Raw genomic sequence first — 26,314 nt, forward strand, 5'->3', positions numbered from 1 at the left:
ACCTGGAACTTAAATAAAAATTTGGAAAAGGAAAAAAAAATAGGACAATGTCTAGCCTTACACTCAGGGTCATTGACTAATGCGTACAATAAAGAAGAAATTTTGTCAGTTTCTTCTCCCAAGAGAACGATGGAAACAATGTAGAGAAGTTTTTGTTTTACAAAAATCTGATTTTTATTCCAACATTTAGAAAATTGCTATATAATTTGGATGGATGTACAATGATGTATGAAATACTTATAAGAAAAGCTCTCTAGAGAAACACATTTAAGCTTAAGAAAAATTCCACAAATGGTTGACACAATTTCTACATTGAAATTTGAATATATTTTCACATGGAATAATTGTAATTATCATACGATGAAATATAAGAGCACAAAAATGGAAATCAGTTCAGATATCAGAGAGTCTTTTATCAATAAAATTAAGGTCAAAGTAAAAATATACGATCATACTGAATTTTGTGTCTAAAAAATTAAAGGAGCATAAAAATGTGTATTGCAAATTGGCCAACTGACCAGAGAAAGTTTCTAAAAGAAACCTCTCTGTGGTGAAATAAAAGATAAAATGATAATTTTTAAAAGGTTTAAAACTAGCTGCTTTTGGAGAATAAATATGACATTAATTTAAATTTTTATTATATGAACTGGATTGACAAATCTAATGTTATTTTGAGAAACTATTGAGAAACAAATATCCACAGCCCAAAGGAAAAGTAGTAAGACTAAACTATATGAACCTAAGTAGTCCTACATAACCAAAAGCTAATAACTAATACATAAGATATCATAGTCAGAATTAACTTACATGTATTTTCCCACTTCTGCTCCACCTTTTTCTTCAAAGTATTCTCTATTGAAAGTATTAAATGTGTATTTTACAAGATCTCTTAAGAATCTAAAACAGAGACTATATTATTATATTGGCACTCAAATTATGATAAAACTTATGGGGTCACATGAATCATATTCATTTATTAAACATGTAACTATATTGTAATTATTTCAAATTTTATTAATATAGCATTCCATTGATGGACTGACAGTGTATAATTCTTCTGCATTGACGATCCAGTTATAAATCAGTTCTTTCCCTTTTTTTTTACTTTTAGATTCTTTACAGGTATACTCAGGATATCACTGTCTTCCTTTGATAAACATTTATATAGGCAAAATGCAATAGCAGTGAAGAAGATAGTGAATACTTTGCAAACAGAACCTGAATTAAAAAAAAAAAAATACAAGCATCAGATATGTCAATCTATTTAGAGCAAAAATATTTGTGGAAAGAGTGCCAGTTACCAAAGAAAAAGTAAGTATATTTCATCTCTAGAAAATATCGATTTTTCCAATTGTAAAATATAATTAATGTCATAAACTTATATCAAGTTACTTAAAGGAGATTTTTTTCCTGTTTACAAAAACTTTTAGATTTCTTAAAGATATAGCCCAAGAAAAATTCAAGGTGTGTTATTATCTCACAGAATGTATTAATTTTAAAGCTTAAAAAGACATTTCTGCTTTCAGAATTTAAATATCAATAGGAACTGGAATCTATGTAAATGACTTCATGTAGCTTTACTCTTTTTGAAATATTCACCATTTTCCAAATAAAAACAAATATTGTAGAAAAATTAGTTGATTATGTAGGGCTTTTTATTCATTTTCATGTTTCAAGTTTCAGAAAATATATTACAAGGATTATATAAAAGTACTTGAGTTTAGGATGCAAATGACCCTGAAAATTAAAGTAAAAACTATTTTAGAGCAACAACATCAACTATCTGACAATATCAATTATAGTGGTTACAAAAGATAAAGTAAGAAACATTAATTAGTCTGTCATTTATAGTAACACAATAATTTTCATACATCTTTAATAGCCCAACACTGTAAACAACCCAAATGAATTTTAACAAGAAAAATAAATTGTATTATATTCACAAAATGCAGTAGTATTCAGAAATTTTTTAAAAGCACCAACTACTGCTATGGAATAACACAGATGAATCTCACCAAAGCATATGAAGCAATACAGAAAAAAGAAAAAAAACTGTATATACTTCATTACATTTGCATAAATTGCTAGAACATGCAGACCAATGTATTGTAATAGAAATCTGAAAGAGGTTTATCTGTAGAGGAAGGAAATTGACTGGAAAGGGACATGGGGGAAATTTCTACAGCTTGGATGAGGCACTGTTTCCACAGATGCACTCAATTATCAAAGGCCATCAAACTAAACACCTCAGATTTATGCTAATTGTATCTTAATTACATCTCAGTTTATTAAAAAAAAAAAATACTGCTTGATACATTTTTCACAAACTAAACACAGTGTGACCAGCATCTGGATCATGAACAAAACATTGTCAACACCCCAGAAGCCCTCCTTCACGTTTTCTCGAAGTCACTAACCCAAAAGGATTAGTGTTGTTTGCGCTTGAACTATATTTGTAACAGGTCAAAACTATGTAAGTGGAATCATACACTGCACAATCATTTGTTTCTGGTTTCTTTTGTTCATCATTATGTTTGCTGATTCCTCCGTTATTTATGCAGTTGTGTAGCTTTCACTTTCATTATTGTATACTATTCCATTGTTGATTTTATCACAATTTACCCAAGCCATTATTTACTATTCGATTATCCACTTTTGTGAAGAGTTCTTTCAAGTCCTTTGTCTATTTTTCCATTGCCTATCCTTTGTTTATTACTGATTTATGGGAGCTCTTTATATACTTTGGACATTAGTTCTTTTTCACCTTTTACCTTCTACACTGCAGCTATCTTTTCATTATTTCTTTCGATGGTCAGAACTTTAAAATGGACTAGTTGACACTAAATTAGTACAAAAGCATATTCCTGTTATAGTTTCCTGTGTTTGTCCTTTCCAATGTAATTCCCTATTCCTTTATTATTGTTTTCTCCTTTCAGTAGCTCCTTAGCTGGATCTCTAGCAGTTCACCAGCTTTCTCAATTACGTGCTGTGTTTGAAAACAGATTAAGCGTGCTACAGTTATAACTAAAATAAAAATTAAAAGGCTCAGCAGTGTCCTAAGAGGACTTACTTATGAACAATGCCTAGTTTTGTTGAATTATCTCTGAGAAATTAATTTTGACTGCTTAAATGTCTTTTTTTTTTTTTTTACTTTGTAATTGTTTTTTAAAATTGTACTTTACCCACTGTTCAATATAGACTAAGCTTACTGGATAATTGACTTTTGAATTACAAGGCACCACTGTATACTGTCTCACAGAGGTATTTGTTACTGTGAAATATTAGAGTCTATTATTATGTGTTTCTTTGAATTAATGAACCCACTCATTAAAATCACAAAACATATACACACTTTAAAATATTTATCACACCAACAACATCTATGCAATAAAATCACTGAATGTTAGTACCGATAAAAATTTCAGAAATTATGTACTCCAGCATCCTCATTTTACAGATGAATAAACTGAGATCCAGGAAGATCTATTGAACTTCCCAAATACAAGCATATTTAAACTTTCTCAACACTGACCATAGCTCATACCACTATAATATCCCAGTTCCCCATATCTCTTTTATTCAACAAATAATGAATGCTTGCTATGTCGATTGTTATATCAGTAAGCAAAAGAAATAGTGAAACTTACATGTAAGTAGGGTAAGAGTATCTTGATGTTCTTTAGGGGTGTGAAAAAAATTTTTTTAATTATCCTATCCTTTACTATGGAAATGGTCACAAGGTCAAGCAACTTGGTTGTATAAGTATATGGACAAAATTGTTTCCTAAATTGAAATTTTGCTAATTATCACCCCTTATTCAGGAATAACATAAAACAAATGTGTATTTAATGGAATGACTCAGTCATATAAAAACTATAGAACTTTAGTTTCTAAAATATTTTCTATATAATAAGGCTTCTTAAATCATCAAAGTATCCATTTGTTCACAATTTATTATTACTGCACATTACTATAAACAACTATACATTTTTAAAACAATTATATTTTTCTATATTTCTTCAATAGGTATTACTTACATATTCCTACCATAAAGTAGGCCATTTTCTTCTTATTATAGATCCAACAGCGTCCTGTCTTTCCACAGTATTCAGTCCCCCGAAAGATACAAGAAGTGTTTCCTGCCATTTTAAAAAGTATTGGTCCAGGTATAGTCCCTATGAAAAATGCAGTAATTGTAAATTCTCCATGAAAACACTACAGGTACGGATAAGAATGTTTTTATTCTAAAATTAAATACACATTTAGTCATCATCACATTTAAATATATCATTTAAAATTAGCTAAGAATTTTCTTATAAATAGGATTATTAATAACTGGAAACAGTAACTGTATTTTTAAAAAATCCTTATCTCTGCAGGCCTAAAAAATTAGTACCTTTGATATTTTTAGAATGGTGTACATATTGTTATGCAGTTGACCATCTCAAAACTTTTAATTTTTCAATTAGAAATTTAGGAGAAAGTATTTAAAAGAGAGATATTAAAAATTATTTTTGTGAATTCAGTGTACCTCCAAAGACTTCAAATTGTGAAATTTTTAATCAATGAAAAGTTAGTTTTGTAATGCAATGTACATCTGTTATCAAGATATTGTGAGAAATAACTGAAAATGTAAACGCTTTTGTATGTTTGTAGCAACCCCTAAATCCAGAGGACGGCTTGTGTGTTGCCTGAGGTAAATCTCTATATGCTCTCAGAGACAACACCTGCTCAGCAACAATTTCAGCTAAAATTGAATTAAAAGTCACTTAAAAAAATAAGCCAGTGGGGAGCCTGTCTGGCTCAGTTGGTGGAGCATGTGACTCTTGATCTTGGGGTTATGAGTTTGAGCCCCACATTAGATGTGGAGATGACTTAAAAATAAAATCTTAGGGGAAAAAAAAAAAGCCACCACAAAGACATTAGAAAAAGGATCTCAGAACTAACGTGTCTTAACCATCTTCCTTCTCTAGGGGCCCTCATGCTCCATGACTCTTGATTCCTGCGAAAGATCACTATCCATCACCAATTTTCCCAGTCTCACTGAGTGCTGGCATTCTGTTTATAATTGTTCAAGGTGAAAAACTTAGGCCTACTATTCATTTTTTTCCTATTTTCCATCATATTTTTCCAATCCATGATAAGTTTCTGTGACACTAACTCCAGACATATCTTAGATGTGTTGATTTCTCTCTTTCACAACCTCCAGAATCCAATTTAATATAGGTCTGACTTAGATTTCAGCAAAAGCCTTTTTTTCCCTCCACATTTAACTTCTGTAAGTATATCTCCCTCAGAAGTACAGTTATCTTTTAAATGTAAATTAGATAATCTCTACTCTCTTCTGCAAATTCTCTGTTGGCAAAATCCTGTTAGATATAGAGCCAGTCTGTATCTAAAATATCATATTCCACCCTCTTCCATCAGAAATGTATTAGTCTCCCTGGCTTCCTTTCTGATGCAGAAACTATTTCTATACTTCTTGTTTCTCATGTTCTTTCTTCCATTACAAAGCTGTCCTTGGGGTACCTGGGTGGCTCAGTCAGTTAAGGTTAAGTGTCTGCCTTTGGCTCAGGTCAGGATCCCAGGGTCCTGGGATCAAGCCCAGAATGGAGCCCCACATGGAACCCCACATCAGGCTCCCTGCTCAGCAGAGAGCCTCCTTCTTCCTCTCCCTTCCTCCCTCTCCCCTGGCTCATGCTCTCTCTCACTCTGAAATAAATAAATAAAATCCGTTTTTTAAAAAAATCTGCCCTTATTAGTGGGTCATTATTCACATAAAAATATGCTCTAATTTTTCCTGACTAAAAAAGCAATTTTAATCCCACATATTGACCTAGTTATAGAATTCTTTCTCTGATCCTCATCAAAACCACGCTTAAATTTTTCTACATTCTTGACTCCATTTATCATATGTCTTTCAGTCTGAATCCAGTTCAATCTTGTTTCCTTGCCCCATTAATATTTTTCATCAACTTTTGAATCAGGGGTGCTAATATAGTCATAATGCAGATTTGAAAGCTAGCCTTTGCTATTTTAAGAAAGCCTGAAGTACACAGTGCCTTACCCTCAGCAAGACCAATTTTTTCTTGGGCTATAAATCCTTGAAAACATCCGATTCAGAGTCTTTGGTAATGAAAATGTTTAAAAGCACTAGTTTAGGTTAGTGACTTCCCAAACATGCAAGCAATCCTATGGTTATATGTTTTGTTTCAGCTTACCAAGCTACTTGTATGAGCTTGATGAATATACCTCTAATCAAACATTGTCCTGTCTAATCAAATATAATTATAATACATATTTTATATGGCAGGATGGGCTTTGCATTAGGTATTGTCTTTTTACATAAATATTGTCTCCTAAATTCTCCAAAGCAACTCCCCCAGTCACTTGTTTTGTATCAGTTAACCATTATTATTTGAAATTCCAAATATACATGTAGACACACATATCAAAAAATGAACAATTCAGTGTAATAAAAGATTGCCAAAAGTCCATACCAAACATTCTCAAAATCACATAGGTCAAACCCAGGGCCAAAGAACGATGATTGTCTGATACAATCCTGCAAGCAGATAGTAATGATATTACCAAAACATCATTATTATTAGCAATAGAGAATGTTTGCTAGGTTCAAGGTTATTTTTTTTCCTGTGCGTTAATTAAACCAAGAATCTTTAGCTAGTTGACAAGAGTTCATTTTGGGTGAATTAAAGAAGCCCACTCCATCGATTCCTCTCTATCCTGCCCCCGCACCAACTGATTCCGAAGCTTCCTGCTCTTCACAAGGAGGAAGCATTTACAGACCAAACCCTCTGCCCCAGCCTCTTTTTTCCTTTGCTGAAAAAGACTTAGCACTAACTTTCATACTTATCTTCTTCCATTTTGAGGTGCATACCCACTCTTTTAGATTCCTCCTTTTTGCCCCTGTGAGAGCCACTGCCTACGTCACTCTACCTTCATCTCTGTCTTGGAAGGCTGACCTAAATGTACTGTATCACTATGCTCTCTTGCTTTCTGTCTTCTATTAGGGTTTGTGAATCGGGTGCTCCAGAGTGAGGAAGGAAAGTGAGGTCAAGGTGTTCATGCTCAGGCTCTCTCCCTGCAGAGTGATGTCAGGTTGACTGGGTCCGTAGGCAAAGCAGTCCCCTCTACAGGTCTCTCTCCTTCCTACCCCTGTTTTCCTGTGGCCAAGTAGTAACAGACCAGAGGTACTATGCTATACCCTGTGATTTCTTATATTCTACCCACATTTCAAATAGCCACGTTCTTCAACCTTGTTCAAATTGTCCTAATTGAAGGGTGCCTTCTCTTTCCTATTGGACCTCTGACTGTTACCCTCACTATTCAAAACCTAAAATAAACAAAAAAATAACTTTCCCAAATACAAAAAAATGAACCTCTCTGTATTTATTGGTCAAAGCAAGTATTTTTTTTTTAAATGCATAACGCCACATACTAGTTTGGAAAATGAAAATACAATAAAATATAATCAACCTTTGAACATATTAGGAAGTAAAAAAAATAAGAGCTACATTTTATTTTAAATAAACTCTATGCTTACCCTTTGCTTTCTTGTTCTAGAACTTGAACAATAAACTAGTATGACCAATACTTTCATCCAAACTGACTCAATTTATTAAAATGTAGCATTCATACAATATTTTGTGACTATTTTACAAAAAGTGAGGTAATTCTACCACATCAAGGTGGTGAAAATATATATTCTTTCCTCAGATGCTTACTACTAAGAAAATGAAAACAAATTAACCAATCCTCAAAAAAGGATGACATTTTTTTAAATAAAAAAATAATTTACACTTCTATAATGAGCAGATTCTTAGGGAGGAAAAAGAAAGTGTCACATTTTAGAACCGTACTTTGGTACAGGTCTTGGTATAATGTGGAAATATGAATAATATGCCTAACTGTAATTGTGCGTTCTGCTTCATTTAGCACAGGTAGTTTTCTTACATGGCTTATCGTTGCTTTCTGAAGCATAGATAGAGCTGATCATAACTCATAAGTATAATCGTTAAGATGTATTTACGTATCTTCAGTTTGATTATAACCATCTTTCTGATATACGAAATAAGACGAAAAGAGTTATGATTCCTCAGATTTTCCATAATCATTTAAATAAGCAGCACAAAATAAATGATATGTATTCAAAATATTTAATGAAAAATGAGTATTAAAATATACAATGAATATAACAATGAAGTGGATATTTTTTGTACATTGTCTAATAAGGCTATGATAGGATGATTTAAGAATTTCATGGAATAAACAAAAAATTTGTTAATACTCTTCCAAAATGTAAAAAGGCAGCTTCCATTATCTCCTAGGACTTCTAAATTCAAATTTTCACTCCATAGCTTTCTTAAAAGACAACAGTTCTAAACTTAAGTTCCTGTGGTGCACTAAGCTGCTCTTTCCCTAGTGTTCCCTGTCACAGCAGGTGGAACTGCCTTCCACTGTCAGGCAAAGATCAAGTACGAAATGTGAAAAGAGGCATCCTTGATACCATTCTTTTCCTCGTTGGCCAGATTCAATAACCAAATACTGTCATTTTTAAAATACAGCTTTTTCATATCTCTTTTTCTGATTTAAAAATATAGATAAATCTCTAAGACCACTGGCCTATTCCAAGGCTGTACCTCACTCCTTAAAAAAATAAAGTAACTGCTTAATTTATCTCCCAACAACCATCCTTATCCTTTCAGTCCACTCTCCACAAAACAGCCAAAGTGATTTTTTTTTTACTCTGAAATTCTGATTATTTCACTGCCCCACTAGGATCCTTCAACAGCTTCCCCTTGTTCTTATGATAACATCTAGAACTGCGGATAACTTTTGAAGGGTCAGCCTGATTGCACAGGTCTCATTGCACGCCACCTCACACCGCAATTTTGCCTTTATCACCCTCCTTGTTCGTGACATTTGAGAACACAACCATCTTACGGAGAGGCTTCCCCACTCAGAATCTTTGCTTCTGTTGCCACTGTGTGAAATACTCAGCAACTAACCTTTAGGGCTCAGCTTAAAAGTCAGTTCTTCAGGAACACCCTCTCTGAATCCTCAGACTGAGTTAGATTGTCCTATAATTTTTCTCATTTCATTTCCTTGCATTTTCTTTGCAGTGTGTTTTAATACCATAATTGAATACTTATTAGTAAAAACACTTTTTTGTTTTTTGGGGTTTTTTTTTTTTTTTTTTTTTTTTTTTTTTTTTTTTTGCTGTTTTTCTTGCCACCCTCCAATATCCACCAGTGTAGCAGGGAACTGGACACTTTTATCTCTCTTTTCTTTTACACTTTTCTTAAAAATTCTCATCTACCTTGTTGCTTGAATCTGTGGTGACTATCACAGTTGAGAAGACATAAACATTTTTTTAAAATGTGGGATGGAAGGGAAAGAACTGAAGAACTATTTTTTCTCTTCTTTTTCTTTAGTTATTTCCTTGTTTTTCCTTTATTTTCAACTATTATTTTTTTTAATTTGGTTAAACTTGTAAACCTGATTTTAATCCATTTACATTTAAAAATTTCTGATGTATTTTACCATTTTATTTTATTTTATTTACTTATTTTTATTAATGAGCACCTTGATGGGGAGATACAGACAAGTCATGGTACTTTTCTGTTTAGACTTCAGCCTCACACATCTCAGATTTTAACAAATTTCTCCAGAGAAAAAATAATTTTATCATTCTTAGTCCCAGGTGATCACCAAAAACTCTGCCAGCTTGCTTGCCCCCAGCAGTGACCCTCTACCTGGACCTAGTCCAGACTGTCAGCATTTAGCCTTTATCAAGAATTGGCAAGAAACTCAGGGAGAGCCTTAGATCTCCAATTCACCTCTAAAAACTTCTGCTCTCTCTGGAATTTTAATCCCTCTAGTCCTCTGCCATTTTCTGCCTGTAGATACATGATTTTTATCATTAACCCAGCTTTTCTAATTGCCCTCTGTAGGACCATTGGCCTGATACAAACCACTCCATCCTACCCCTCTCTTCCTTGACTTTAATCATCATTTATTTGCCAGTGATTTCACAGTTTATGTCTTTGGCTCTGAATCTTGTTGTATTTTTTAAATTAAACTTTGTTGGATTTGCAGTATAGTTACATGCTTTGGAAAGCAAAACAAGATAAAGAGAACGTGCTGGAGAAACTTGCTTGTCTCTAGCTCCGCCTGCATCTACCTCCACTTCTACCTGATCCCCTTGGGCTACCTTCAGGTTGCCATCTTAGTTTCTCTTTTCTTTATATCTACTGTTCCGTTATGCAAATACAAATAATTGCAAATGCATCTCTCTATATTCTTTCTTCACAGGAAGTAGCTTACTACATTCACTGTTCTGTACCTGATTTTTTCATTAACAGTGCATTCTTAAGATCCTTTCCTACATGAACATAGAGCTCCTCCCTATTCATTTTTTTCAGTTGCATTATATTTCATTGTGCAGAAATGTTTTGACTTTGGTTATTATTTTTAACTTAATGGAGTAAATTATATCAATCTTTCCTGCTTTTAGATTTTGAGTCGTAGTTGGAAATACCTTGTTCTTTTAAAGATCATAGTGAAATTGGTCTATTTGTTTTTCTAGCCTTGTATTGCTTAATTTTTTTTTTACATTTAAATCTTTGTTCCATGTTAGGTTTTCCTGGTGTGTTATATGGGCTCCGAATATATTTTTTTTTGCCCTGAAGTCTATCTCTTTATACTCAAACCACTTTCCAAAAGATCTATCTTTGATTCACTTCTTTAAGATTTCACTTTCATTTCATATGAAATTATCACGAGTTGAGATCTATTTCTAGACTTACTGTCATTCTATTCATAAATCAATACCATATTGTTTTAATAATTAAAACTTTATGGTACATTTTAGCTTATGGGGCTAAGCCTCCATTATTGTGTTTCTTTGTTTAAGATTCCCAAGCTACTCTTGTTATTTTTCCCTAAGAATTTTAGAATCAGGTTTTAAAGTTCAATAATTATATTGGTATTTTCATTATCACATTAAAATTATCAATTAAGTTAAGGAGAACTGATATATTGGTGATGTTCGGTCTTCAGAAATCCATAATATGGGATATATTTTTCCCAACTGTTAAGTCAGTCTGCTTTTGTGACATTCGTGTGTGTGTGTGTGTTTCATTTTGTTTTTTTACTTTTTATTTTGAAATTAGTTATTTTTGAAACTCACAGGTAGTTGCAAAAATAGTACAAATTACCATGTGTTCCTTTACCCAGCATCCCCTAATGATGAAATCTTATATAACCATTACATAATATTAAAACCAGGAAAATGACATTGACTTATTTCTGTTAACCAGACTACTGACCTTAATCTGTTTTCATTTTTCAGTTAATGTAGGTTAAAAATTATTTTTAACTGAATTTGTGTGTGTGTGTGTGCGTGCAAGCGCATGCGCGTGCGCGTGAGAATGTGTAGCTCTATGTATATGTTATTTTTTATATCCTGGAGCTTAATGAACTTTTAACTAAATGTATTAGCTATTATTTCCAATACAACATAAAAAGAACTGGTAATATTTTTCTTGGAAGTTTTATTGTAACTGAAAGCTACGTACTGGAGTTCAAATCTCACCAAGAATGAAAGATCCTATGTTTAACTTTCTTTCAATCAGGACCTCTTGAAAGACTATGCCCTAGAATAAAGGGCAATCTGGAAATTGATAAGGTCTTTTAGAGACTTAAACTTACCCTCAAACCAACTAAATTTCTGTTTGGATTACAGGTAACTGTCCCGATTCTGTACATCTAAATAAAACTATTGTAAAAAAAATTTTTTTGGAGTTATTAATGTCTGTAACCTCTATTGTTTTTGGTAGACAAAATCTCACATTTGATTAAAAATAATTACAGGAACTATAATTTATATGCTGGAGAAAAAAATACAATACAATACTTCTACAGAATATTCAGATACTAGATACCTGACAGAGATTTTAGATATGGGGAATTAATATATACAAGAAAACAAATGATGAGAGGATTTTATCAGAGAATTAGTATCTATTAAAAAGAAATGAAACTCTATAACTGAAAAATACATGAATTAGATTTAAGAACTCAGTAGGAGAATTTAATAGCTATTAGAACAGATGAAGATATACTTAGTAAACTAGAGTGTAGGTAAATGGAAAAGCAAATGGGAATAAGATTATTACATCAACAATTAGAAAAGCAGAAAAACTTTAGTCTAAAGCACAGAGCATAAAAACAAATGAAAATAGAAAGCAAAAGTCAGAAAAAGACACATGGATTCAGTGAAAGGTTTATGATATATGTTATTAAGATCCCAAAAACGAGAGAAAGAATGGGACAGGAGGAATATCTGAAGAAAGAATACTTAAGAATTTTCCTAGATCAATGAAAGATATTGTGGTAGATAATCACCCAAGATGACAGGTATCAATCCCTTTTTTTTTCTTTTCTGTACTTGCTAGTTGTTTCTAACATCAAAAAGTGGAACCTAGTGATCCTCTTCCCGAAACATGACTTTTTTAGCCAATAGAATGCAGAAAAGTGACATTCTTGGGCATCTAGCCTAAGTCAAATGAAGCCTTGCTACCTCTGCCTTGTAGCTTATGCCTGAGTCTCTTAGAACACTAGGACTTTGGGTGTTCCCTTTTGGAAATGTTGTACTTTGTTAGCAGAAGTACAAGTCACATAAAGAGGTTACTTATGGTCAATCAACCTAGCTAGGCTCCCAGCAACAGTTAGCCTAAATCATCAGTGGTCTTGGAAATCCAGCCCAGTCACACTATCAGATGACTAATTGTCATGTGGCATCTGACCACAAGCTCACAAGAAACCTCAATCAAGAACTATCCTATTGAGTGCAGTCAACTCACAGAGCCATGAGAGAGAAAGATAAACTGTTGTCATTAAGTGATAAATTTAGGATGGTTTGTTACTGCTATGCACTGAATTGTGTTCCTTCCAAAATTTATATGCTGAAATCCTAATCCCTAGCACCTCAGAATGCCATCATATTGGAGACAGGATTTTAGAGAGGTAATTAAGTAATTAAGTTAAAATGAGGTCAGTTGTGTGGGCCTAAACCAATATGACTGGTGTCTTCATTAGAAGAGAAAATATGGGCACAGATATGTATGGAGAAAAGACAATGTAAAGACTCGAGCAAAAATGGCCATTTACAAGCCCAGGAGATCTGGAAGAGATCTTCCCTCAAAGCCCTCAGAAGGAACCAACACTGCCCACACCTTTATCTCAGATTTCTAGCCTCAAGAGCTCTGAGAAAATAAGTATCTGTTGTTTAAGACACCCATCCTGTGGTACCTTTCTATGGTAGCCTAGCAAACTAATATACTTACCATCATAAGAGATAACAGGAAAGGACAACAAGTCTGTCTTTTAAAGCCATAAAAAAAATTTTAAATCTCCATGGCACACACACAGAAACAAAATCATATTAAGACATATCATAGAAAAATTACTGACAACCAAAGACAGGGAAAAATGTTAAAAACATCTAGAGAAAAGGCATATTACATTCAAAGGAATAGTAATAAAACATTCTCATAGAAATCGGGAAAACAGTAACTATTTCTTTTTAAAGTACTAAAATTACCACCAAACTTGAAATTCCATAAGCAGCCAAACTATAATTTTATAATAAAGGTGAATAAAGAAATTTTTAAACAAACAAAAACTGAACAAAATTCATTTCCCTCAGACCCACAGTAAAATTTTTTTTGAAGAAAGAAATGATCTCTAAAGAAAGCAAAAAATGCAGGAAAATATAAAGAGATTCTGATAGTATGATATTAAATATACATAATATATGTAAATATACATCTGTTAGGTTGTAAAATTTGTGTAGCATCAGAATATATGACAACAATAACAAAAGTCTGGAAGAGAGTTAATGGAGTTAAAGTATTCTTAGGTCCTTGAATTATCCAGGAAGTGGCAAAAGTACTAATTTAATTTGATTCTAATGAACCACATATACTTTTATAATGTCTTGACTAATATAAGAATAAAATAATACATACTTAGCAAAATAATAAAGGGAAAACGATTAAAATTAAAAATAATCAATGCAAAAGAAGTAAAGAACTAAAAGAACGAGTAGAAAATAATTTAAAGCAAATGCTAAAATGAGACCAAAATCCAAACATACCAGCAATTATTTTTAATTTAATAGTCTATATAGTCTAAATTATCATATGATTTCTCTCATCTATGGAACATAAGAACTAGGATGATCGGTAGGGGAAGAAAGGGATAAAGAAAAGGGGGGTAATCAGAAGGGGGAATGAAACATGAGAGACTATGGACTATGAGAAACAAACTGAAGACTTCAGAGGGGAGGGGGTGGGGGAATGGGATAGACTGGTGATGGGTAGTAAGGAGGGCACGTATTACATGGTGCACTGGGTGTTACACGCAACTAATGAAGCATCAAACTTTACATCGGAATCTGGGGATGTACTGTATGGTGATTAACATAATATAATAAAATAAAATTTTAAAAAAATAGTCTATATAGTCTAGGTTAGACTGGATTTTTTTTAAAGGCAACTATAGACTGCTTACTAGATATACCTTAAATATGTATAATCAGAGAATGATTGAAAGTAATAGATGGAAAAGTGTATATTATGTTAATGGAAATATAGCTGATAAAACAATATTCAAGTGAGAAAAAGTAATTCTAAGATAAAAAGTTATTAGAGATAAGAAAGAATATTAGAATATTTCAAGGGCTAAAGGATCAATAAAGTAAGAAGTTGTAGCAATTTGAAATTTGTTTTCAACTAATATAGTCTCAAAATATATACAGCAAAAATGATATAATAATGGAAAAATGCACCATCATAAACAAAGATCTTAAATAATTTGCAAGTCCAAAGAAGTTTTGAAGGAAGAACACGTGAAAGTATGTTCCCTGAACACAGTGGACTCCATCTAAAAATAAATGGAATATTAATTATGTTTATATTATATATAAATATAAGATATATAACAAAATATAACGAAAATTTCAAATGTTTAGGAATTAAACAATACACTTTTAAAAAACATATGGCTAAAATAAAAAACATCAAAAGGCATGTTTGAGTAGAAAGAATGAGAAAAATACATATTAAGACTTTTGGAATGCAGCTGTATTCACATCTGGACAGAAAAGGAATATATATTGGGGCGCCTGGGTGGCTCAGTCCATTAAGCATCTGCCTTTGACTCAGGTCATGATCCCAGTGTCCTGGGATCAAGCCCCAAGTTGGGCTCCCTGCTCAGTGGGGAGTCTGCTTCTCCCTCCGCCTCTGCAGCTCCCCCTGCTTGTGCTCTCTTTCTCAAATAAATAAATAAATTAAATATTTTTTAAAAAAGAAAAGGAATATATATTAATATACAGAAGATACATGTGAATAAAATAAAAATATAATAAACATAAAAGTGAAATGATGGAAATTAAAAATTTAAAGTGAAAAGATTCATTAGCTTCTTTCTCTCACTTTCTTTCACACACACACACACACACACACACACACACACACACACACGAGGCATTCCATTTTTAATTTAAAACTCCACAAAGAAATTTCCATGCCCAAGTGACAACAAAAGTAATTTCTTCCAAAGATTTAATTTAAAAAAATTTAACCACGCCTTCATAAAATAGCCCAGATACAAAGAAGAGAGGAAATATTTCCCAACTCATTTCATGAGACCAGAACAACATTAAGACCAAAACCCGACAACCACATTATTAAGAAGGGAAAATTATAAGGTAATCTTAGTCATGAAGACAAATGCAAAAATACTAAACAAAATATTAGGAAAATGAATAAAGCAACTGACCAAGACCAATTTATTCCTAAAATAAAGTAGAAATGTGATATTGTGATCATCTCAATATATGCATCAACTATATTTCAAATTTTATTCATTAAAAAAAGTCTTAGAGAAAAAGAGACTTAGTGAATGAGGAATGAAAGAAAAACTGGCTTATTCTGAAAGATGGTATCAATACCACACCTAATTGTGAAATTTACAGCAAATTTCATATCTCACACTGAAATATCAAAAGCCATCACCATTATGCACATAAAAAATAAGGATAGTAACTATCACTACTTCTATTCAGCACTGTAAAGGACAACTTAATCAGGCAAGAAAAAAAGTTATGAGGGTTGGAAAAGAATAAAAATCATTACTTGCAGATCAGGATTATGTACATAGAAAATCTGAAGTTAAATTACCAACCAACCACTAGAAATTAATATAAGCATAGTCACAGAATACAAGATCAAAGCACAAGAATGAATTCCATTCTTCATAAAAACAATAAACAACTATACTATACTATGCTATACTAAGTATGAAAAGCATTAATTACCTAGGACTGACTCTATGACGGACATATAAAACCTCCATCTTGAAAATGAAAATTATGAAAAATTACTGAAAGAAATAAATGAGGATTTAAATAAATGAAGGAATTATACCTCATTGATTGATTTAAAAACTCAGTATGATAAGTATAGCAATTCTCTCAAATAGATTTGAGGGTGTTCTGTTTAAAATTGCATCATGTTAGGGGTGCCTGGATGGCTCAGTTGGTTAAGCATCCAATTCTTGGTTTGGGCTCAGGTCATGATCTCATGGGTCATGAGATCGATCCCCACATTGGGCTCCCTGCTCAGTGGGCAGTCTGCTTGAAGACTCTCTCTCTCTCTGCCCTTCCCCCCAGTGCTCCCTCTCTCTCTCACTTTCTCTCTAATAAACAAATCTTTTTTAAAAATGTCATCATGTTATTATAGACATGACTAGCTAGATTTCAATCACCTCAAAATATAAGAATGGCCAAGATATTCTTGAAGATGGACTTAAAACAAAGACTGACACAAATATTCACAATAACTGTACAACAATAAAGACAGTGTAATACTGGTGCAAGGATGCATAAGTAAACCAATGGAACAGAATAGATACAGAAGTAGGTCCACATATAGAGAGCCTCTTGTACACTGTTACAGGATAAGTATAGCCTTGAAGTAAATGGTGGGAAGTCTCTTAGTATTCATATAAAAAAAGAATGAAATTGGATTTCTACATTATATTTTAAAAATTTCCAGCTGAATTATTGATTTTATAATTTTTATTAAAATAACATAGTAAATGTCCTCATGATTCTGCTTAGGGAAATATTTCTTGAACAGTACATTAAAATCGAAAATGTATTTCCCTCAAAAGATGACATTACCACAGCTGAAAAGGCAAGCCATTGAGTTGGAAAAGATATTTGTTATGAATATATACAATAAGTAATTCCTGACTTGGTGTATATAAACAATATAGAAAATAATCCAAAAAAAATAATAATAAACAGACAGCCCAATGTAAAGTAGACAAAAGAACCGAATGGATATTCAACAAAATCGCATGTTCATATGGCTAATAAGTACAGGAAAATGTATTCAATCATATCAGTCCTCTGAATAAGGAAATTAAAAACAATGAAATATTAACACACACCCATCAAAATTGTTCAAGTTAAAAAAACAATAACAGACTGCCGGAAGAATGAATTTGTGCAAACACTTAAAAATTAAAAAGCTGAATGTATGTAAACCCTATGACCCAGCAATTACGTTGTTTATATATGTATTTGATAGAAATGTATTCATATCTTTCCCAAAAGACAAGTAAAAAATGTTTGTGGAAATAGCAATCCTAACAGCCCTAAACTGAAAACATTAACTAGAGAACAAATGGACAAATTTTAGTATATTCATACAATGGACTACTATAAACCATGCTACACAATATGGTAACCATTAGCCATTTGTGCCTACTTAAATTTAAGTCAGTTAAACTAAATAAAAATTAAAGTTCAGTGCCTCATTCACACTTAGCTGCATTTCAAAAGTCAACATGCACATGTGGAGAGAGACTACTATTTTGAACAGCAGATACATAAAACATTTCATTATTTTGGAAAACATGATCAGACAGCACTACTATAGGCCAACGAAAATAAACTTCTTTTGTATACAACAATATTGACTCTTGGAAGAACATTGTTGAGTAACACAATATAGACACAAATGACGATGTGCCATAATCTCCTATACACATAAAGTACAAACAGAACAAATTAACCTATTCAGCATAGAAGTCAGGATAGTCATCACCTTAATGAATGAAGGACTTGGTGACAAGAAAGGAGTTATTGGAAGGACTTTTGGAATACTTATAATTATTGATTTCTTGAAGTGGATTGCAGTTATATTGATGTCTTCACATTGTAAAAATGCATCAGACTGTGATACAAGTGATATGTGCACTCTTCTGAATATATATTATGCTTCAGTAAAATGTCTGTAAAGATGACTTCCCTTGACTCCCCATTTATTAGGCATCCAACAAGCTTGTCCTTCTTTTGATCTGTTTTCTTCCCCCATTTTTGTTATATAATTTCTACTTTATCAAAGCATATTACATTGCATTCTATTGTGTCACCCTTATACTCAGCTTAGTATTTGTCTTAGTTCTAGCATAAATTAATTATATTTAGAAAATACTTTAGTTAAGTATAAGTAGTTAAATCTGTTTAGTTTAACCTAGCTAATGCTCACCAATGGACCTTTTATCAAAGTTTTCCCGTTATACCTTGGCTAGTTATAACTCATCTTAATGTCAATTCTTAAGGAGTATCTCATAACAACACTTCCTGGCTTCTGCCCCATCAAAACTGTTTATAATTGTAGGGCAGTTTATTGATAACGCAATAATTAGCTCATATTTTCTTTCTTCAGCAATCTTTTAATTGTCTCTCTATTCTAGAGGTGAATGTTGCTGTTTAGAAATCCAGTGCCAATTTTTTTTGCTTTCCTCTTTTTTTAGATGGCAAAAGGACTATTTCTTCATCTTTAAATATAACAATTTTACTATTATATATCTCAGCGTTGACTGTTTTGGGTCAATTTCCCTAGATACTTGATGTGCCATTTCAATAGGTAAATGCAAATCTTTTATATTTCAATATAAAATTCATTATTTATTATTATTGCTTATTAGTTCAGTGTTTATTAAATATCATTATTTCAGTAAAGTTTAACCAGAGATTTAGATATTTATTGTTGGATTGTTTTGGTTTTCTTCTTTGGGGACTTCAATTATGTGTATGTTGGATCTTCTTTTCCATCTTCTATTTTTGTCCCTTTCCTCTAATACTTTTTTATTTTTATTCCATAGTCTCCATTCCCCGCCCCCCGCCAACCACAGTTGGTTTCTATGTTGTCTTTTCTTCCCTGTGTGCTTTATAATTTAAAACTAAATGATAAATTATAACTAAATTAAATGAAAACTCATTTCTGAATTTTTTCCTTTTAATTTTTTCCTTAGTTCTTTTAGTTTGCATTCCATAGCCTCATTCATCTAGCTATTTTCTCATTTTGTGGTCATAACTGTTTAATTTTTTTAGCTTAAACTTACATATAGCTACATTTATATTTTTATCTGATTCATAGTAACAATATTCTATTGAATTTTCATGGTGTATAGTAATGTTTAATAACTTTCATTTCTTTTACTATAGTTATTTTGTATGCAGGCAGAAATTTCTCCTTTTCCACTTATTCATGAGAAAATTCAATGAGATGAATTTTCTTAAATTAGAGGCAGGTTGTGAGAATGAACCATAAGGCAGGGCTCACCAGCTTCAAAACTGAAGTCATCTCCTCTGTTGATATAGGCGAGGACTTAACTTGACTCCTATCTGTGGTTCCACCTCCTCTGCCCCTCCAGTTCTGGCCAAGGGCTTCTGACATCTCTTCACATTTCTTGTTTTCTAATGTTATGTATTCAGTTATAGAAGGTATATTTTGCTGGCACTTTTTGAGATCTGCTATGTCTGGACCTCCTGGGCATATTCCAAGCCTTTTTTTTTTTTTTTTCATTCTTTACAGAGAGATTCTACCTTGGCCTATCTACCTAGATTGTGCACCCAAAACTTCCATTATAAGGTGGGGCCTTCTTCTGAGCAGAAATATATGCTGGAGGTATAGGAGATCTGTCAGTCCTGAGAGCCTCTCCACATTTCATGTCAGTCTTTGTAACATCTTTGTGAATCTACAGGCTGGCTTCCAGTTCTGCTTCAACTTTGGCAATACTAACATGAAATTTCAACTTTGTGATTTTTTATTTATTTCATAATTACATGGAAACTCTAGTGTATGCATGTGTACATGCATATACACACATGCATGTGTGTCTTATTTTCCTTATTTTATTTATTTTCCTTATTGTTTTGTATAGTTACAAGGAGAAGGGAAAAGACTCAGAACTAAACTTCTGGAATATTACTATCATCTGTCTCATCTCACTCTTGGAAATATTTGCTTGGATGTTTCACATAACTTTACATAAGGCATGTTTAACATTGTGATTATCTTTGATCTAAGCATTCTCCTCTTGAATTTCCTATCTCAGTTAATGCATTGTCAGTCACTTAGCTCCCCAGACTAGAAATCTGCACATAATCCTAATTCTTTTTTATTTTGTATGAGGAACATCAAAGTAATAATCTTGTCCCTATATCCAAACTAAATGTTTTTCAAATATATTCCATCACCTCTCTCTCTAAATACCACTACTAAATTAAAAAATGGTATCCTAAGTACCTTCCTTTTTCTCTCGTTTTTCTCTCAGCTTCATCTTTTATACTATCTTCAAACTATTCTATTTAAAATGCATAGCTGGCCACTTTTAATTCTGAGGTTTATTGTTTTCAATGGCCTCCAGGTGCATACAGGATAACATCATTCATGTTAATATGGCAAAGAAAGCCTTCCATTCTCAGACCCTCATGGAATACAAACTTCCCTGTCCCATTTATCATCATGCTACTCCGGTCATAACAAACTCCTTCCCAAGATATTTCACATATATTTGCCTCTACTCTCACTGCTCATTTTCATGTTAAGAACTTTCCCCTCATCTGCTCGCATTATGACAAAGCACTTATCTTCATAACTCAGTTCAAGTACTATACCTTCTATAAGCATTACCAAATCATACTAGATAAAAATTACCATTTCTTCCACCTTTTCCTGGGTCAATCTCTCCAAACTTGAATCAAGGCACCTCTAAGTATCCACTGTACGTATGTGTTTTTCTCTCCCTATTATACTCTAAGCAACTTGAAGGCAAGGCACATATCTTACTGGTCCCTGTAATTTCAGTCCAGACACAGATGAGTGGATAAGAAAGCTGCTTCACTGTAGTGATATGTCCAACTTTTGTCTCCCATCTAAATTGCAAGTTAATTGAAAGCAGAAACGACATGTTCCCAAGTTCTCAGAATTGTTTTTGCATACATTTATTCATGTTTTCTAGTCTGCTTTCCTAGAAGACAACAAATTGCTCCTCATGACTTAAAGTATTACATTAGCCTATTGAAAAAAATTGAAAATAATAACAGACTATTTTGCTAATATGATAAAAAGAAATATTAAATGTATTTCACATATTCAGAAAGAACAAATAGCAAATGCTTTAATTTAGAAAAATTTGTGTACTGATTTTCTAAAATTTTTTAAGTTATCATGTTCCTTCACTTATGACACTGACGTTTTTTTATAGTCAAATTGGTTACTATAGAAACAAATATTCAATAAATATTGAATTTATGTAGATAAATTAGATAAAAAATTAAACATACATATGAATTTTGACACTGTAACAATTTTCCTATATATGAAGTTACCAGATTGTAAGTTAAATTTATTTAAAACTAAATGTGACCATTACAAACTTTAAGCAAATAAAATTAGTTAAAACAGAGAAATAAGCAAATATATGAATTTTGACAATATAGCAATTTCCTATCTTGCAGTTGCTACCTTGAAACAAAAGAGTTAATCATTTATAGCAATATTCTAAAGTCTTTCTAAAATTGGCTTTCTCATGTAGTAAATGAACAATGATTCTGAATAATATATACATACCGAAGGATGGTCAGGGTGCATGGTATACCAGAAAAAACAGAAAATAATATCGTAGAGAATATAAAAGCAATGAACAAAGGCAATTTATAGCACTTTGCATCACATGCCCCAGGTCTAGCATCGATAAAATCACCTTGATCATCTGAGGTTGTTAATCCTTCTTTAATGCAAGAACAATTGTAGTATGCCTAGGAAAATGAAAATAAGAAACAATCTTTTGGAAATAGAGTCATAAAGCTAAACTCCTGTTATTGTAAAATAAAATAAAATCAACAACTGCAGGGATACTAGCTAGTATTATTAGTCAATATTCTTACATTAACTCTGCCATTCATTATTTAGAAATGAAATATTAATGATAAGCCCTAGGTATTTTATGTAACAAAATGTGTGTGTGCGTGCATGCGTGTGTAACTAGAGTCATTTTGGATAAATTCTATTAATTTAAAAAATTTCACCAAAGTCATTTACATTCAATTGCACAAATAATTGTTGGAGAGCTGTATAAATTGAGGACAATTAAGATAATGAATAAAGTGGATGTTCAGCTGGGACTTGAAAAATGGACAGTTACCCAACTATAGAAGGTTTTGGAACCATGAGAAAAATATAAGACTTTTGTATGTAATGATGAAGGCTGTTATCTATTAGGCAAAATAGGCACAATGCCTAGGGCCCACAATACTTTAAGGGCCCCTTTAATTAAATGTTTTAGCTTTAGTATCTCCTAAAATTACAGGAAAAATGAATGGAATAATAATGAATAAATAACAATGAATCCAGCTGGGATCATACTTGTCTTCATACCAATGAGGTTGTACACTAATTTTTTTTTTTAAGTGAGGGAAGGGACTTACAAAGGCAAGAGTCTAGAGTCGATTAAAGTCACAATGTAGCCCTGAATGAAAATTTTGGGTTGTTGTATGGTTGATAAGTCAAAGAAGATGAATAGGTAATATTTTCTAATATCTAGTTCTTAGAACTAAACAGAGTTTGGTGTTACAGAGACTAGTTAGCAACTTATTAATCTACTGAAAATATTCCAACTTTAAAAAAAATAATAATAAATTCATCAGAAATACGGAACTAGGTCACCAGTTAAAGAATAAGAGGAAACAAAGATGACTTGAATTTGAGTGATTCATAAAATTGTGATCCAAAATCATGTTGGCTTCTTTGGGACAGTTGTTATGTGATTACTAGATCTACTAAATAACAAATGGAAATACCCAAATATTCAAATTTCAATTAATTCATTCCACCACATTCTTCTTAGTGCCCATGTGCCAAACACCATTCTAGGTGCTGGGAAAACGCAGTAAACAATACAACAGAAATCCCTGCCATCATGTAGATAACTTGGATGAGACAGGTAATTAAAAAAAAAAAAACCCACTTTATAATGAAACATATAGTGACACAAATCTTGGAGGAAAAAAAAAGCAAGGAAAAAATATAAGGATTATAGAAGTGAGTTTAGCATGATTAGGGAATGCCTCAGTGATGCAGTGATATTTGAGCAGAGATTTGAATAAGGTAAGGAAGTGAGCCATGTGGTTATCTGAAAAAAGTATATTCCAGGTAAGAAAAAAAAAAAAACCTCAGAAATTGAAAAGCCTTGGCTTGTGCATGTGGGGGGAAGGGCAGAGAAGGGAGGGAGAGAATCTCAGACTCCCCGCTGAGTGAGGAGCCTACCGTGGGTCGGATCTCACAACCCTGAGGTCATGACCTGAGCTGATTTTCTACCAGAACTTTTATTATAGTAACCCAGTCAAAAGCCAAGGAAACTCTCATGCTATAGTTCAGTCTCCTTGAACCATGAGCAATGTAGAGAACAGTGAGAAGTGGACCTGGAGGTTAGACAAAAGATAAAGGCACAATAAATGGTTGCAGACAATAGAACCTAGGCTGACAAAGGGGAAAAGGAAAATATGAAGAAGCTTTAGTGAGCAAATGGTAGAATCATAAGATATTAGGCCCTGGAAAGGTTGAAGGACTGTGGAGTCATATTGAAAGTAATATAACCAAAAGGCCAAAAGTTAGATAAAAACAAAATAGTAAAATATTCAAATATTCAATTCGAATAACAAAAAAAAAGAAGAAGGTAGATCTAAATCCACTATATCAATAATTACAATAAATTTCAGTAGTCAAAAAATTCCAATTAAAAGAGATTAGCTGATGGGTGCTCAGTTGGTTAAGCATCTAACCCTTGATTTCAGCTCCTTACTCAGTGGGGAGTCTGAGATTCTCTCCCTCCCTCTCTGCCCCTCCCCCACTTGCACACACTCTTTCTCTCTCTCAAATAAATAAGTAAATATTTTTAAAAAGAGAGAGATTAGCAGCACTGAAGAAAAAGCAAAAACGTATTACATGCTGGCTACGAGAAACACTTTAAATGTAGACACAAATAGCTGGAACAGAAAATGATACAAATGAGATACACATGGAAACAGCAAGAGAAAGCTAAAGTGACTATTTATTTATTTATTTATTTATTTATTTTTAAAAGATTTTACTTATTTATTTGACAGAGAGACAACCAGCAAGAGAGGGAACACAAGCAGGGGAAGTGGGAGAGGAAGAAGCAGGCTCCCAGCAGAGCAGGGAGCCCGATGCGGGACTCAATCCCAGGACTCTGGGATCACGCCCCGAGCCAAAGGCAGATGCTTAAAGACTGAGCCACCCAGGCGCCCCTAAAGTGACTATTTAAAATGTAGATGTTAATGGGCACCTGGGTAGCTGAACCAGTTAGGTGTCTGCCTTTGGCTCAGGTCATGATCCCAGGGTCCTGGGATTGAGTCCCACATCGGGCTCCCTGCTCCGCGGGGAGCCCACTCCTCCTGCTTGCCCCCAGATCTCTGTCTCTCATGAATAGATAGATAAAAACTTTTTAAATTTTTTTTAAATTAAAAAAATATATATAGGTGTTAAGACAAAGACAATTACCAGAAATGGAAAAAGACACTTTCATAAAGATGAAAAGAATTCAATAATAAGATGTAAAAATGATCAGTGTGTATACACATAACAGTCTAAAAATACATGAAGCTGAAACACAGAGAGAAATAGACAATTGTAAAATTTTATTGGGAGATAAAAAAATTGGCTTATAATTAAGAGAAGAACAAATACAAGTAAGACTCACGGATGATCCACATGGGGCACCTACTAGCAAGGACTTTAAAACAGCAATGATTCCTGATTTCCAGGAAATAGAGGGGGAATGGATAAAATATTTTAAGTGACGTGGAATTTCACCAGGGGTTTGGATCTTACAAAAACATAAATATTAGAACTGAAAACCATGGTGAGTAAACACAGCAAAAAGGCGTATTTGTAGCGGGCGTGAGGCAGAATTCTAAGATGCCACCTAAGATTCCCACCCGCTACTGCATAAGCCTGAATGATTCTGAGGACAATGCATTGATGAGATTTTCTCCCCTTACTAAGTTATTTACGTGAAATAGATGACTGTAAAAGAGAGAGGATAGACCTCGCCTAACTAGGTGAGCCTTATACAGCACTGCATTTTTCTGGAATTAGAGATTCAAAGCATGTGACATAAGAGTGATTATCTGTTGCCAGCCTTGAAAACAAAGGGAGTCATGCAGTAAAGAATGGGGGTAGCCTCTAAGAGCTAAAACTGGTCCTCCGTTGACAGCGAGCAAGGAAACAAAGACCTCATTTTTTACATCCCGAAGCAACTGAATGGCCAATAACCTAAATGAACTTGGAAGCAGATTCTTCCCCAGAGCCTCCAGAAAGGAGCGCAGCCCAGAGAGAGTAAGGGAGAAACCACAGCTGAGAATTTTCAAACAGATACACATTAATCTGCAGACTAGAGATGTTCTGTGAAAACCAAGCAAAATAAATGTAATGAAAATCCAATCTAGGCCTATCAAAGTAAAAGTCTGAAAACCAAAAACAAAGAGAAAATCTTAAGAGCCATCAAGCAATAAGAGATATGAGGACAATCAAATGGCATCTTTTAAATGCCAGGGTGGCAGGGTTGGGGGTGGGCAGATCACTGCCACAGAATTCCAGACCCAGTGAAACATTTATTTTCAAAAATGAGGGTGAAATATGGTTCTTCAGGAAGAAAGAAAGTAATCTCATATGAAAACATGGAAATGCAAGAAAATGGGTAAACGTTAAGTGCGTATTGACTTTACAAAACAACAATAACGGTACATGTCATTTAAAATACATGAAGAAATAAAGTATATGATAAAAATAACACTAAGGTGGGAAGTGAGTGAATGAAGTTAAACTATTCTAAGGATGTATCAATG

The 26,314-nt window shown here is 33.0% G+C and overlaps 1 protein-coding gene across 1 annotated transcript in view; it reads right to left on the reverse strand.

Moving 5' to 3' along the window:
* Positions 1-407: 407 nt before the first annotated feature.
* The window catches only part of SLCO6A1 (solute carrier organic anion transporter family member 6A1), a 101,669-nt gene continuing 75,762 nt past the window's right edge, over positions 408-26,314 (reverse strand). The window contains exons 10-13 of the mRNA XM_034655647.1: positions 22,020-22,207; positions 6,501-6,565; positions 4,038-4,175; positions 408-1,218 (exon numbers count right to left, since the gene is read on the reverse strand). Of these exons, the coding sequence (XP_034511538.1) occupies positions 1,082-1,218; positions 4,038-4,175; positions 6,501-6,565; positions 22,020-22,207 (528 nt within the window). The 3' untranslated portion in view covers positions 408-1,081. The remainder of the gene's footprint in view (positions 1,219-4,037; positions 4,176-6,500; positions 6,566-22,019; positions 22,208-26,314) is intronic.

Source organism: Ailuropoda melanoleuca, chromosome 3 (assembly GCF_002007445.2).
Source record: "Ailuropoda melanoleuca isolate Jingjing chromosome 3, ASM200744v2, whole genome shotgun sequence".
NCBI classification, from domain to species: domain Eukaryota; kingdom Metazoa; phylum Chordata; class Mammalia; order Carnivora; family Ursidae; genus Ailuropoda; species Ailuropoda melanoleuca.